This window comes from Spermophilus citellus (assembly GCF_964194105.1).
Source record: "Spermophilus citellus genome assembly, chromosome: 3".
Lineage (NCBI taxonomy): Eukaryota > Metazoa > Chordata > Mammalia > Rodentia > Sciuridae > Spermophilus > Spermophilus citellus.
The window spans coordinates 176,165,373-176,181,085 of NC_138184.1; the positions used below are offsets into that span (position 1 = coordinate 176,165,373).

General features: G+C 37.5%; 1 protein-coding gene across 1 annotated transcript in view; it reads right to left on the bottom strand.

Annotated features, from left to right (window-relative positions):
- COG5 (component of oligomeric golgi complex 5) overlaps positions 1-15,713 on the bottom strand; it is a 336,390-nt gene that overhangs the window by 12,780 nt on the left and 307,897 nt on the right. Inside the window, exon 19 of the mRNA XM_081282899.1 lies at positions 14,004-14,080. Coding sequence (XP_081139025.1) covers positions 14,004-14,080 — 77 coding nt within the window. The remainder of the gene's footprint in view (positions 1-14,003; positions 14,081-15,713) is intronic.

The window sequence follows — 15,713 nt, forward strand, 5'->3', positions numbered from 1 at the left end:
TCAACCCAAAGAAGAGTTTACAAAACCACATATCAAACTATTTAAAGACAAAATTTCTAGGGACTGGAGATGTGGCTCTGTGGTAGAGTGCTTGCCTAGTGAGCATGATCCCTGAATTCAATTCGGAGGGTGTGGGGGGTTTCTAGAAGCAGCAAGAGATAAGAAACATCACACACAAGAGGATCCCACCAGGACTATTAACATTTAACTTTCGCTTAAGAGCTGATATATATCTTCCTTTTTGATACTGACAGCTCAATTTGTTTCTTTTTTATCTTTGGCTTTAGGAATTTTAAAGCCAAATTTGACACTTATGTTTCAATGAAGTTAGTTTTATGGTTTTAATATTCATGTTTTTCTTTCCTTTCTTCCAGTATTTTCTTAATATAAACTGCAAATGGAAAGAAAGGCAAGTAAGGAAAGAAGGGCAAAAAGGGAAAGAGGACAAAAGACAGGGAGAGAGGAACAAGCTGGACACATATGCATGGAACATGCCCTGTCTAGGAGCCTGGCACATACAGAAGCTGTCTCATAAAAACATCTGCATAAGCCTAGGCTGGTAAAATTCAGCTCATTTTAAAATGTGACCTTATGCTTAATCATCAGTCCCTTTGGAGTTCTGAGACAGAAGCTATTTAGACAATACTAAATCTTTCCCACTGGCCACCCTAACAGAACTGCCAAAAAAACCATGAAAGCAAAACAGAACTTGATTCTGAATTACACACTGCTGATATAATTACTAGTAAACATCTAATGTAGACATTTTATTCCTGGTGTTGGTTTTAAGAGGCTGAAAGAATACAACTCGCACCCACCCTTCTCCCTGATTCCAGATAGGATTTTAAAACCAGCAAGTTAAAAAATAAATCATCATTTGAAGTGCCTTATGAAGTAAAAGAAAATTACGGTAATCTAAAAAGCAGTTATCCCAAATGCCACGATATCATTCTTAGAAAATAATATTATAATTATAGCATCACTATCAAGGTTAAATTTTATACTCAGAAAGTAGTATTAATTAAGTAGAGTATTAGGTCCCTTAGAAAAACTGTATTTCTGTCAGGAAAATTCACGTTTAAGTGACTGACAACTGTGTAGTCATCAGTTTTCTGACAGTTGGTTAAGGTCAATCATAAAGTGAAGTAAGACAAAAGTCCTGCTACTCCTACATCCACAACACCCAACATCATTGGTGGCCCCTTTCATACTACCTGCGGTGCCTTCATAACTTCTTGGTGAGGGGCCCAATAAAGCAATAAAACCACTGAACATGTGCATTGAGCTCTATAAATAGTACAGAAGGAAAGGTAGGGGAAGGAAACATGATTCCACTTGGGGGACAGTTGGCCATCTTCCCTCCATAGAACACAAACTTTAGGGAGGCCTGTTTTGGGACTTGAGGTGCTTTGTGGACCCTAGGAGAGAATGATATAGACTAATGCTTTGGGGTAAACAAGGACTTGATGCAGAGAGGTGAGAATGGTTCCTTTTTTGGAGTCTCGTTCTCTATCCCAGCAGACCAGAAAGAAAGGTTTTTAGACAGATGCTCTCTAGCAATAAAAAACACACTTGGGGGGAATGTGGAAGATGGCGGCGGGAAGTGAGTAAGCCGCTCCGTGCTCCACGCCGCCGCGTCTGAAAAGATGAGGTAAAGATCATTAAAGGAGATCTGTCGACAAAAACCCAGCGCCGTGTCAAGAAAGGGGCCTAGGTGGAGTGAATCCGCCACGACTCCAGCCAAGGTGGAGTGAGTCCATCACGACTTCAGCGCGAGCAGTAAGGCTGCAGCCCCAGCTGCCCGGCTCCCTCGGCCCCTTCTCCTTCTCCTCTCCGCCTTTCCGCTTTGCTTCTCCCCAGCTGTCTCTCCTCCCAAGCTCAGTCCCTAAATCTAGATCTCAATTTCTTTCCCCCACCCCGCCCGCTCTCCCGCGTGTCCGGTACCCGGCCCGCGTGGCCCCGAGGCGCTGCCTCCCGTCCCCCAGCCCGCACCCCCTCCCCGGGGGTCCCGAAGGCCACAGCTGAGCCGCCACCGCGGCGGCGCCGCCGCTGCCTCCCGCGGAGCACCATAGAGCAGACTCTTCACCGCGCGAGTGAGCAGCCGAGTTAAATGAAACAGCTGATAAGATGAGTGACAATTTAAAATCTAAGTGATCCAACATGGCGGCAGACGCGGAGAGATCAAGTCTCTAACCCCTTCAGCTGCGCGAGCATAGGGAGAAGTAAACTGTCAAAATACTGTTTGCTCAGGACCACTAGGCACTGTTGAGCTGAAGGGGATCCCGGGCGAACAGTCTGCCCCTCTCAGAACACACCGAGCCCGGATTGGGCTGCATTGTAGTTCTGGTTCCCCTGCTTCTAGTGACTCAGCACTAATGATCCTGCTGAAATAACTAGTCGGCCCGCCTGAACTCACAGAGGTAAAAGCCAACTGAACACGATAGTCAGACCCAGGGTATCCCTCTGCTGACAACAGAGGTCCCTTGCACCAGCTACCAGGGGAGTTGCTACCTGAGGGCAAACAAATTCGCTGGGGGTCCTCAGCCCCAAGCCCTACAAACTTAGGGTCTGAGGGAGGCAAACAGAAAGGGTGTGCCCAGGCATCTATGGAAACAGGGCTCCCAGGAGCAGCAGACACGGCGTGTAGCCAGTATTGTGGCGAGCTTCACAGGTGAGCAGGGCCTGGCTTGAGGAACCACAAGAGAAGGCCCTAGGCACTCAGGAATGGAGACCCTCACAGTCTGGGAAGAAGAGCTGAGGAACAGTGATTGGTTCCCACCCATCAAGAAGAGAAGCCTGGCCCAGTTCCCACCTACTGGAAGAGAAGTTAATTGAGCTCTATGACTGCATTTATTATTATTATTCTTTTTTTAATGATTATTATTGGTATTTTTTAAAATTTTATTTTCACTTTTTGTTGATGTTGTTGTTGCTCTTCAACTTTCTTATTAATGGTTTCAATTTTTTTAATTCTTTTTATTCTATTATTATTACTATTATTTTTTTAAACTTTAATTTCCATTTGTTTATTATCATTATAATTTTTTTTTTTGGTTTTAAATTTTTATTTTTTCGTTTTCTCTTTCTTTCTTTTCACTTTTTTTCTTTTGTCTTTTCATTTCTTTTCTTATTCCCCCTTTCTTGAATTCTACCTGCTTAAACTCACTCTCTTTAGTGACTTCTTCCCTTCCCTTCTAATACCTCTCCTCCCAAGCATCAAATAAATTTATAAGAGTAAACAGTAACTCAGCAGTCAAACAGAACAAGAAGTATCATGAGCATAAAAAAGCAAGGAAGAAAAGGAGTACAAACAATGAAGGACAGCCTAAATATTCAGGAGGACCTGGAGTCATCAGAAAAATGGCCATATAAAGAACTCAAGGAACACCTTAGACAGATGGAAAGGAACCTTAAAGATCACATTGAAAATGAATTACATAAACAGATAAAAGAAGAAGTTAAGCATCTTTATCAGGAGATAGAGATTATAAAAATAATTCTAGAAATGAAGGAAACGATAAACCAAATTAAAAACTCAATCGAGAGTATCACTAACAGAGTGGAGCAAGTAGAAGCCAGAACGTCATATAATGAAGACAAAATATATCATCTTGAAAAGAATCTAGCCAACTCAGATAGGCTGGTGAAAAATCACGAGAAAAACATCCAAGAGAATTGAGATAACTTAAAAAAACCAAACTTACGAGTCATCGGGATAGAGGAAGGCACTGAGATTCATGCCAAGGGAATGAGTAACTTGCTGAATGAAATAATTACAGAAAACTTTCCAGAAATAAAAAAGGAAACAGATATACAAATGTAGATGCATACAGGACACCGAGCACACAAAATCACAGTAGACCAACGCCAAGACACATTGTTATGAAGATATCCAATATACAGAACAAAGAGAAAATATTAAAAGCTACAAGAGAAAAGAGGCAGATTACATTTAGGGGTAAACCAATAAGGTTAACAACGGATTTTTCATCACAGACGCTGAAAGCGAGAAGATCCTGGAACAACGTATTTCAAACACTGAAAGACAATGGATGCCAACCAAGAATTCTGTATCCAGCAAAATTAAGCTTCAGATATGACAACGAAATAAAAATCTTTCATGATAAACAAAAGCTAAAAGAATTTGTAGCTAGAAAACCAGCATTGCAAAGCGTCTTGAGCAAAACTCTACATGAGGAAGAAATGAAAAACAATAACCAAAACCATCAGCGGGAAGAGCCTCGGTAAAGACAGAGGATGGGGGGAAAGCTAATCATGGAGAAACAAACTAAATTAGAAAAAAAAAAAGAGATAAATAATCAAACATGGCAGGAAGTACAAACCATATATCAATAGTAACTCTAAACGTTAATGGCTTAAACTCTCCAATAAAGCGACATAGGCTGGTAACATGGATTAAAAAAACAAATCCAACAATATGCTGCCTCCAGAGACACATCTGATTGGAAAAGACATACACAGGCTCAAGGTAAAAGGTTGGGAAAAAATATACCACGCACACGGTCCTCGTAAGCAAGCAGGGGTGGCCATTCTCATATCGAATAAAATCGACTTCAAGACTAAGTTAATCAAAAGGGATAAGGAAGAACATTATATACTGTTAAAAGGAACAATTCACCAACAAGACATAACAATTATCAATATTTATGCACCAAATAATGGCGCTGCGACGTTCATAAAACAAACTCTCCTCAAGTTCAAGAATCAAATAGACCACAATAATCATGGGTGACTTCAACACACCTCTCTCACCATTGGACAGATCCTACAAACAAAAGTTGAATAAAGAAACTATTGACCTCAATATCACAATCAGTAACCTAGACTTAACTGACATATATAGAATATATCAACCATCATCAAGTGGATATACTTTTTTCTCAGCAGCACATGGAACCTTCTCAAAAATAGATCATATATTATGCCATAGGGCAACCCTCAGTAAATATAAAGGGGTAGAGATAATACCATGCAATTTATCAGATCATAATGGAATGAAACTGGAAATCAATGATAAAAGAAGGAAGGAAAAATCCTACATCACATGGACAATGAACAATACGTTACTGAATGATCAATGGGTTACAGAAAACAAAAGGAGGAAATCAAAAAATTCTTAGAGATAAATGAAAATACAGACACAACATATCGGAATCTACGGGACACAATGAAAGCAGTTTTAAGAGGGAAATTCATCGCCTGGAGGTCACTCCTCAAAAAAAGGAAAAACCAACAAATAAATGAGCTCACACTTCATCTCAAAGCCCTAGAAAAGGAAGAGCAAAACAACAGCAAATGTAGCAGAAGGCAAGAATTAATTAAAATCAGAGCAGAAATCAATGAAATTGAATCAAAAGAAACTACTGAAAAAATTAACAAAACAAAAAGTTGGTTCTTTGAAAAAATAAATAAGATCGACAGACCCCTAGCCATGCTAACGAAGAGAAGAAGAGAGAGAACTCAAATTACTAACATACGGGATGAAAAAGGCAATATTACAACAGACGCTTCAGAAATACAGAAGACAATTAGAAATTATTTTGAAAACCTATATTCCAATAAAATAGAAGATAGTGAAGACATCGATAAATTCCTTAAGTCATATGATTTGCCCAGACTGAGTCAGGAGGATACTCACAACTTAAACAGACCAATATCAATAGATGAAATAGAAGAAGCAATCAAAAGACTTCCAACCAAGAAAAGCCCAGGACCAGATGGGTATACAGCGGGGTTTTACAAAACCATTAAAGAAGAATTAATGCCAATACTTTTCAAGTTATTTCAGGAAATAGAAAAAGAGGGAGCGCTGCCAAATTCATTCTATGAGGCCAACATCACCATGATTCTGAAACCAGACAAAGACATCTCAAAGAAAGAAAACTACAGACCAATATCTCTAATGAACCTTGATGCAAAAATCCTCAATAAATTTCTGGCGAATCGGATACAAAGGCACATCAAAAAAATTGTGCACCATGATCAAGTAGGATTCATCCCTGGGATGCAAGGATGGTTCAATATACGGAAATCAATAAATGTTATTCACCACATCAATAGACTTAAAGATAAGAACCATATGATCATCTCGATAGACGCAGAAAAAGCATTTGACAAAGTACAGCATCCCTTTATGTTCAAAACATTAGAAAAACTAGGGATAACAGGAACTTACCTCGACATTGTAAAAGCTATCTATGCTAAGCCTCAGGCTAGCATCATTCTGAATGGAGAAAAATTGAAGGCATTCCCTCTAAAATCTGGAACAAGACAGGGATGCCCCCTATCACCACTTCTATTCAATATAGTTCTCGAAACACTGGCCAGAGCAATTAGACAGACGAAAGAAATTAAAGGCATAAAAATAGGAAAAGAAGAACTTAAATTATCACTATTTGCGGATGACATGATTCTATACCTAGAAGACCCAAAAGGGTCTACAAAAAAACTACTAGAACTAATAAATGAATTCAGCAAAGTGGCAGGATATAAAATCAACACACATAAATCAAAGGCATTTCTGTATACCAGCGACAAAACTTCTGAAACGGAAATGAGGAAAAACACTCCATTCACAATATCCTCAAAAAAAAAATAAAATAAAATACTTGGGAATCAACCTAACAAAAGAGGTGAAAGACCTATACAATGAAAACTACAGAACCCTAAAGAGAGAAATAGAAGAGGATCTTAGAAGATGGAAAAATATACCTTGTTCATGGATAGGCAGAACTAACATCATCAAAATGGCGATATTACCAAAAGTTCTCTATAGGTTTAATGCAATGCCAATCAAAATCCCAATGGCATTTCTTGTAGAAATAGATAAAGCAATCGTGAAATTCATATGGAAAAATAAAAGACCCAGAATAGCAAAAACAATTCTAAGCAGGAAGTGTGAATCAGGTGGTATAGCAATACCAGATTTCAAATTATATTACAGAGCAATAGTAATAAAAACAGCATGGTACTGGTACCAGAACAGGGGGGTGGACCAATGGTACAGAATAGAGGACACAGAGACTAATCCACAAAGCTACAACTATCTTATATTTGATAAAGGAGCTAAAAGCATGCAATGGAGAAAGGATAGCATCTTCAACAAATGGTGTTGGGAAAACTGGAAATCCATATGCAACAAAATGAAACTGAATCCCCTCCTCTCGCCATGCACAAAAGTCAACTCAAAGTGGATCAAGGAGCTAGATATCAAACCAGAGACTCTGCGTCTGATAGAAGAAAAAGTAGGCTCCGATCTATAGATTGTGGGGTCGGGCTCAAAATTCCTTAGTAGGACACCCATAGCACAAGAGTTAATAACAAGAATCAACAAATGGGACTTTCTTAAACTGAAAAGTTTTTTCTCAGCAAGAGAAACAATAAGAGAGGTAAATAGGGAGCCTACATCCTGGGAACAAATCTTTACTCCTCACACTTCAGATAGAGCCCTATTATCCAGAGTATACAAAGAACTCAAAAAATTAGACAATAAGAAAACAAATAACCCAATCAACAAATGGGCCAAGGACATGAACAAACACTTCACAGAGGAGGACATACAATCAATCAACAAATACATGAAAAAATGCTCACCATCTCTAGCAGTCAAGGAAATGCAAATCAAAACCACCCTAAGATACCACCTCACCCCGGTAAGATTGGCAGCCATGATGAAGTCAAACAACAACAAGTGCTGGTGAGGATGTGGGGAAAAGGGTACTCTTGTACACTGCTGGTGGGACTGCAAACTGGTGCGGCCAATTTGGAAAACAGTATGGAGATTCCTGGGAAAGCTGGGAATGGAACCACCATTTGACCCAGCTATTGCCCTTCTCGGACTATTTCCTGAAGACCTTAAAAGAGTACACTACAGGGATACTGCCACATCGATGTTCATAGCTGCACAATTCACAATTGCTAGACTGTGGAATCAACCCAGATGCCCTTCAATAGATGAATGGATAAAAAAATGTGGCATTTATACACCATGGAGTATTACGCAGCACTAAAAAATGACAAAATCACGGAATTTGCAGGGAAATGGATGGTACTAGAGCAGATTATGCTTAGTGAAGCTAGCCAATCCCTAAAAAACAAATACCAAATGTCTTCTTTGATATAATGAGAGCAACTAAGAACAGAACAGGGAGGAAGAGCAGGAAGAAAAGACTAACATTAAACAGAGTCATGAGGTGGGAGGGAAAGGGAGAAAAAAAGGGAAATCACATGGAAATGGAGGGAGCCCCTCATTGTTATACAAAATTACATATAAGAGGTTATGGGGGGAATGGGATAACAAACATGGAGGGAAATGAATTACAGTAGATGGGGTAGAGAGAGAAGATGGGAGGGGAGGGGAAGGGGGATAGTAGAGCTTAGGAAAGGTAGCAGAATACAACAGTCACTAATATGGCAGTATGTAAAACTGTGGATGTATAACCGATGTGATTCTGCAATCTGTATTTGGGGTAAAAATGGGAGTTCATAACCCACTTGATTCTAATGTATGAAATATGATATGTCAAGAGCTTTGTAATGTTGTGAACAACCAATAAAAAATAAAAACATAAAAAAAAATAAAAACCACACTTGACTGAACGTTCCTGTGCACTGTCCTGGAGTTTGCACGTCGTAGTGAAGAGTGAGATGAGGCATCTCAGCAGCAGGAATTGCCATAGATTCTCTTAAAATTTTTTCCACATTTTCCTAGTTGATTATAAACTTTCAAATATTGTTCCATGACAAATGCAAGTGAAAACAAATGGGAATTTCTGGAATAAAATGTAAGGTCACAAACACAGGTTTTGAAATCAGGCAGTTTTAAGCCTGAAATGGGACTTTGGGACACTCCTGCTTTTTGGCTGTGCAGTACTGGCTACTTCCCCATCTTAAGTTTCAACTGCCTCACACAGATTGCTCCTGATTCATAAGTACAATGAGGATACACAAGGAATTTCAGCAAAACACCCAGTATAGGCTTGGCGTATAGTCAATAATTAAATTATGGTTGTGAGAAATAATAAACATGATAATAAACTCAATATTCACCCCTTCATGTTTAGCTAAGCACCACCTGCAGTATAAAAGCAGCAGCAGAGGATAACGAAAACAACCTAAATCTGAGGTGGTGGCTGAGCTGAAATCTAAAACATGGAGTTAGGAATCCAGAAACCTCAGGGCAGTGGTTATTTCAGAGAATAGATTAAGGGGTCTGTATACACAGGTGGAAAAAAGGAACAGACCATTAAGAAGATGGCCTTTTTTTCCAGTTCTATCAAAATTCAAACACAGAGGTCTGGAATTTCAAGGAGCATCTGTATCATCGACACAAACTGTAGACCTGGAAAACCCTCACCTCTCCTACAATGAAAAGCAACTGACATGAACATCCCCATCTGGTTACTAATCAGGTTACTGGCTTCTTTTTTCTACTGCTCTTCATGTTAAAAGCTCCATCTTTTCTTTTTTTTTGTACTGGGCACTGAACTCAGGGGCACCAGACCACTGAGCCACATCCCCAGCCCTATTTTGTATTTTATCTAGAGACAGGGTCTCACTGAGTTGCTTAGTACCTTGCTTTTGCTGAGGCTGGTTTGAACTCGTGATTCTGCAGTCTCAGCTTCCTTAGCTGCTGGGATTACAGGAGTGTGCCACCATGACCAGCTAAAAGCTCTATCTTAACAGAGCCCCTGTCCTGACAATTTTTGTCACTCTGTCATTAACCTGGATGGTAATGAGGCTTTTAGCTGAGCAGGCTGTGGACATCTTCAGGACAAATTGCCCCTTCAGGAGCAAAGGTGGTAGGGCCTGCCTGAAGGCAGAATCTGTGTCTCTAAGCTGGTGAAGGACACTTGGACTTATGTGTCTTCAGCATCACACAGATCTGCACTGACAATGTCAAAAGTCAGAGCTTTAAGGCTTGTGGAAAGGGTGAGTGAAGGTACCAGCCACATGACATCTGCTCAAGGATCATCATGCTGTAGACAGATAGCAAGGAGGCAATCTCTGCAGCTCTGACTTGGGTATCTTGTGTAGAATACAAATTACCCAAAGGCAAATCACTAATGTCAGCACTTTTCTGAGGCAGCATTCTGTCCTTAGTATGAAAAGGTTCTTGTTGCCTGAGGAACTCTAATGTAAACTAACAAAATATAAATATATACAATAAATTTGCCAGCTTAATTAAAAAGTCCACTGATATTACAGTCAAAAACAGAGGGCCCTGAGGTAAATAGCTGCATGGTGAAGGAAGGGAGCCTGTTAAGGAGTATGTGTGGGGTACAGCTAGAGGCAGGTGCTGTGGCCAGCACACCTCCCTCCTCTGCAGAAGCCCCTTGCCTTCCCTTGCAGCCACTGCATCTAATTCAGACTGAGGTCTTCTGTGTTCCCATAACATGCTGGGTTTTGCTGTTTGGCTTGCCCTAGCCTTATTGGGTAATGATTTAGTATATTTTATATTATTCTTAAGTCCCTTTGTTATTTTTAAATGGTAGAAACAATGGAAGAAGAATTTCAAAATAAAATGTGTCAACTTTTCTGAGTACAAAAAGTAAAACAACCGAGGCAGAAAATTTGAGAAATAAAGAAAAATCACTAATGACAATCTTACTATCCAAAGATAATATTTTGATATTTTATTCCTTTTGGCTTTTATTCTCCATACAATATACACTATTATTTAAAATATAGTAGGGATCATATCACATATCACACTTAGTACTCTGTTTCTCATTTAGTGATGCATTAGAGATTATTTTCATATTACTGATATTAAAAGACAACATAATTGTTAATTGCTGCATATATCTGATCTTATTAATGGTACATATTTTATTTAGCCAATCTCCTACTGTCTTCCATGAAGTTGTTTTTGGTGTCATTCAAAGCCTTTGACAGGGATTCATGAATGAGAGCCAAAGTGTAATATGCATGTGGTCAGTGGATGATGCCTATGCCTCCTCCATAGCCCACAGAATCGATGGAAGAAAAGCACTAATTAATAAGAGAGGGCTCTTCCACTGAACTACTTAGGACTAATTTTGGAAGAGTTAGATCTCTAATAAGTTTTTGTGGATATGCAGAATAGAGGCTTAATTAGATTATTAGAACAAAGGGTGTTCTGTACTGATTTCCTCCTTTCTGAAAGGGATCTGGTAGACCCCACACATGGGTAAGCTTTCCCAAGTCAATTCTCTTCTAAAGGCAACTCAGAAAATCTGGTAGAGCCACAGCTTGCCCAATGACAACACAAGGAAGGGACATATGTCCACAGCTTTCCTCTTCTCAAGCAATGGGACTTATAGTGTAAGGGCTCTTTGAACACCCTAATAAACTATGCTTTCACTTTTTCTTTATCAAGTTGATAAAATAGTTGTCCCAGTCCCATTAAATAACTGAGAAAGTGCTAGGAGCAATTCAGTAGATTTCTGCAGATTCAATAGGTCTGCAGGAATATTTTGGTACAGACTAATCTTTGTTGAAATTTTTCAATTAATTCAAGTTATGGAAGATACTCCACAGGTAGGATACAATTATCTTTGTGTTCCTGAGTCTTTAGGATCCAAAGGGCTACCTGCAGGGGAAATGCAGAGGTACCATAATCCCAGGAGAAATGGGCATGCAACTTCATAGTCTACAGAAAGAAAAAAAAATTCTGTTCCCTGTCAGTAGAACAATTACAGTTCAAGAATTAAGGGCCCTATGAAAAAGTTGAGTAACTCCTAGATGAAAACTATTAGTGAGCCATGAAGCTAATTTTGTGAGTTAAAATAATCAAATGAAAAAGAAAGGTCAGAGAATATTGAAAAATTAAGCAAGGGCAATTACTGGTTCATGAAAACATACATGTGGGTATGCACATGTATGTACAATAGGTCTGAATGTGTTTGCAGGTTTATATGTGAGTATATGCCAAATTACAATTTAAAAAGCTTCTTACCATGAGTTATGGTCACAAGTTTGAAACCCATCTAGACTGACCATTACTTCAGGAAAAAGTAGATATAAAAAATGGACAACTTTTAAATTTATACATTGATCAATGAATAATTTTTTATTCCATAAATAGGTACTAGAAGATGTCACCCAGACTTGAAGAATTTAAGAATCATTTCTCTCGTGTAAGAGTTGAGAGGGCTGATAGAAAAATTAATACTCTTTTAATATCCACACATGAAATAAACAACTAAACATAGGATTATAAAAAATAATAGCCTAACCTTAATACAGCAAAAAATCAACAGCTTTTTCATACTTTTTTCAATAACTACTTGGCTAATATGTTAACCATACTTCTAGTATATTAACCAACTCAGCCAGGGCAACATTTTATTACCCAGCTGGGATTGCTGTGTTACCATCTTACTCAAAGTAAATGACTTCACAGGAATTTTATTTTATTTTGTTAAATTTCTGTTTTAGATGTTGATGGACCTTTATTTTATTTATATGTGGTGCCAAGAACTGAACCCAGTGCCTCACACATGCTAGGCAAGCACTCTACCATTGAGCTACAACCCCAGCCCCCACAGGAGTTTTATTAAAGTTACTTTTATGGTACAGATGACTGATGGAGTGGTAACCTTGGGACCTCCTGATCTTTTAACTCACTCATATTTATAGTGCAGAACTCTGTAACTTCAACAAAACAATTTAAATATTTTTTATAAAAATATGAGCTGATCAAAAGAAGATATATAAAAATATTTGCTATCTACTTCAAGTTGTCCTGACTTCAAGTTGTCTACCTCTGTACAGATGGGCAGTGATTTCTTCATTGAGGGAAAAGTAAAATTCAGGCTTGTTTTGACATTTAAGAAAAAGTATCTCTGTCAATTACCAACAGGTAAAGTGAAGCATCAGGTTCCCCTCTTGATCAACAATCTTGAATTCCTGTATTTCTTACATTACGCTTGAATTTTCTACTGTAATATTTTGATGACATAAGAGAACAAAGAGATCATTTAAAGGAAACACTACTTTTTGATTAGTCTCCAATACTAAGTCAATCTTTAGAGAGCTGCATGCTGCACTCTATTACCTTTATAAAACTATATTCAGAGATCATTGTGGTCTTAGATATAATGGTTGTTTGTATCAAGGCTTCCCATGTGACATGCTGTGCTCACAAAATTATAAATATATATTACGTTGATACTCTGAACCTTCAGAGTTGGTCAAATTTTTGAGTGTAAATATTTTCTGGGAAATTACATAAATAGCCATAAAAACAACATCTCCTCATCTTCTAAAATCTGCTATTGAAGACCTCAGTCATTAAGTTAGTCTGTTACATAAAATCTAAACTAATAAAAGCCTAAGTGATCAGCACCAAAAAGAGTTTTTTCCCTTTGAACTGGCATATTCTTAGATTATGACTATGAATTAACTTGTTTTTTTTTTTTAACTGGTTTCTAGGAAGCTTCCAAAGATTGGTGCTCACTATAATAACCTAAGTTATCTAGTACACTTACAACCATTCCCTGCAGTCTATCACTGAGTTCAGTTCTCTTAATACTTCTTCAATAGTTTTGGTTATATCCATACCATGAAATATAATCTATAATCTTTTAAAAAGTAGACTGGATTAAAAGTAATAAATGAACAAATGAAAATTTCAAAAAGAGATGTCTATATTATTATGCACTGCCTGGCTTTACTACTAAATACATTTTTCAACAATAGGAAACAAAAACAAAACAATTAAAACAACCTACGAAGAGCATAAGAAAATTTGCCAGCTCAATCTTGTGAATTGTACCTCAAAAAGAAAAAACACACCCACTAACTTATTAGTCATTTCATATAATTATATATGGGGTTCTGATTTGAACAAAACTTCTAAGATGATTCATATCAAATTGCAATTATTATAGGTCAAAAATGACTGAATGATGAAAAATTTACATAGTTCAACCTGAATAAGAGGAAAGGATTTATTTGCTAATAGGATATGACTGTAGTAACAAAGAATTGGTTCTCACCTGAATGATCTCAGCATTCGATAGGACTTCCCTAAATCAGATACTCGTCTGCAAAATGGACCCACGGCCAACTCCATCTGGAATATTAAAAGATACTCCATAGCTTTTTATGTAGAATCCTTAGGTGAATTTGGGACATAGCTGAATCACACAAAGTTGTAGCTTGTAGTAAACTTAATTACCTGGTCCATGAAGCCAGTTTTAAAAGATGATTAAAATTACTAAAAAGATAAGAACTTAGATAAATTTTACATTACTAAAGGGGTCCAAGACAAGACAATCCCTTCACACGAATAGAAAACCTTTTTGGGTGTGTGTGGTTGTTAAATAAGGGAAGAAAGTTAAGATCATTTTCTCCATTGAAATACTGGGAAAGAAAGTTTTCAAGACTGTGTGCCTATATTTTAAGTAGGTATGTCAAATCTTTTTTATAGTCAACAAAGAGAACTTTTATGAGAGTGGCCCAAGTCATTACAAGCTTTAACTTTAAAACTTTCTATAGTACATCTGTGTCAGAATTCCAAAACTATAGGTTTTAGTAGCATGACTATTAACAACTTTCTTAACCTCTCTCAGTCTCAGGTCTGTCTCCTACAAAATGAGATAATACCAACTACTTAACAGAATTATGCAAATTAAACATACAATTCCACAAAGGTCTGTGTGCGTGGCATCTGAGTGCACGTTAAATGTCAGCAATTATCACTATTTAAAACATTTTTCCTCTCTTAAATTATTGGTAAATTCATCTGCTCCCTGACATAAAAATTTAGTAAATATTGGTTTCACTTCTCTTTATTTTCTTCCATTAAGTGGAAATTCTACTTATCATTACCTGGGCTATCTGTTCTTTATCTACCAAGTGCACATGCAAAGTTTTTGCAGATGTGACATTCAGGTGATAAACTGCTTCTTCCCTCTTGCTATAAATTTGTACCCTGGCAAAGAACAGTTTAGAAAATGGCTGAGAATAAGCTGTTCCCTGGTAGAACAGCATCTTTATTCAAGAAACACATGGAAGAAAGTGAGCTCTCTGTTCTTCTGGTCATTCTTATGAAAAACTGTTCAAAATCTTCTTGCTATTTGTAATCAATCATTCCTTTGAGAAGCATATTTGACTCCCTATTAATTGCTAGGTACTGAGCTACACATAGGAATAAAATGATGAATTTAATGAGATTATTTGCCTTAAGGAACTTTCAAATTTTGTGAAAAAGGTGATATTTAATTATTCAAACAATATAATGACCATTTAATAAAATCGAAAGAAAGGTGGGTGTATGTAGGCACATAACACACACACATACACAGTCTTATGATTCTATTGAATAATTACTGTTTGAATATATATATATATATATATATATATATATACATGTGCACACAACCATTATTTTAGGCTAAGTTAAAGTGAAATATATAAACTGAATGTCAAGGAGAATTGGAGGGCAGTTTGACTGGAGATGAACAGTGGCCAAGTTAATTTCTCTGTTACCATATAGAAGTCATGGAGTATACATTGTATACTCCATGTGTACAATGTATATTGTACATGGTTGGAAAACTCTAAAATACAAAAAAAAGTGAAAAAAAAGAAAAATATAAGGAAGAAAAAGCCAGAATTCTTGCTTCTTGCCAAAAACACAAAACAGAATAGATGTGAGCCAGCATTCTTGAATTTACTTGTTTTCTTCAGAATCCATCATTTAC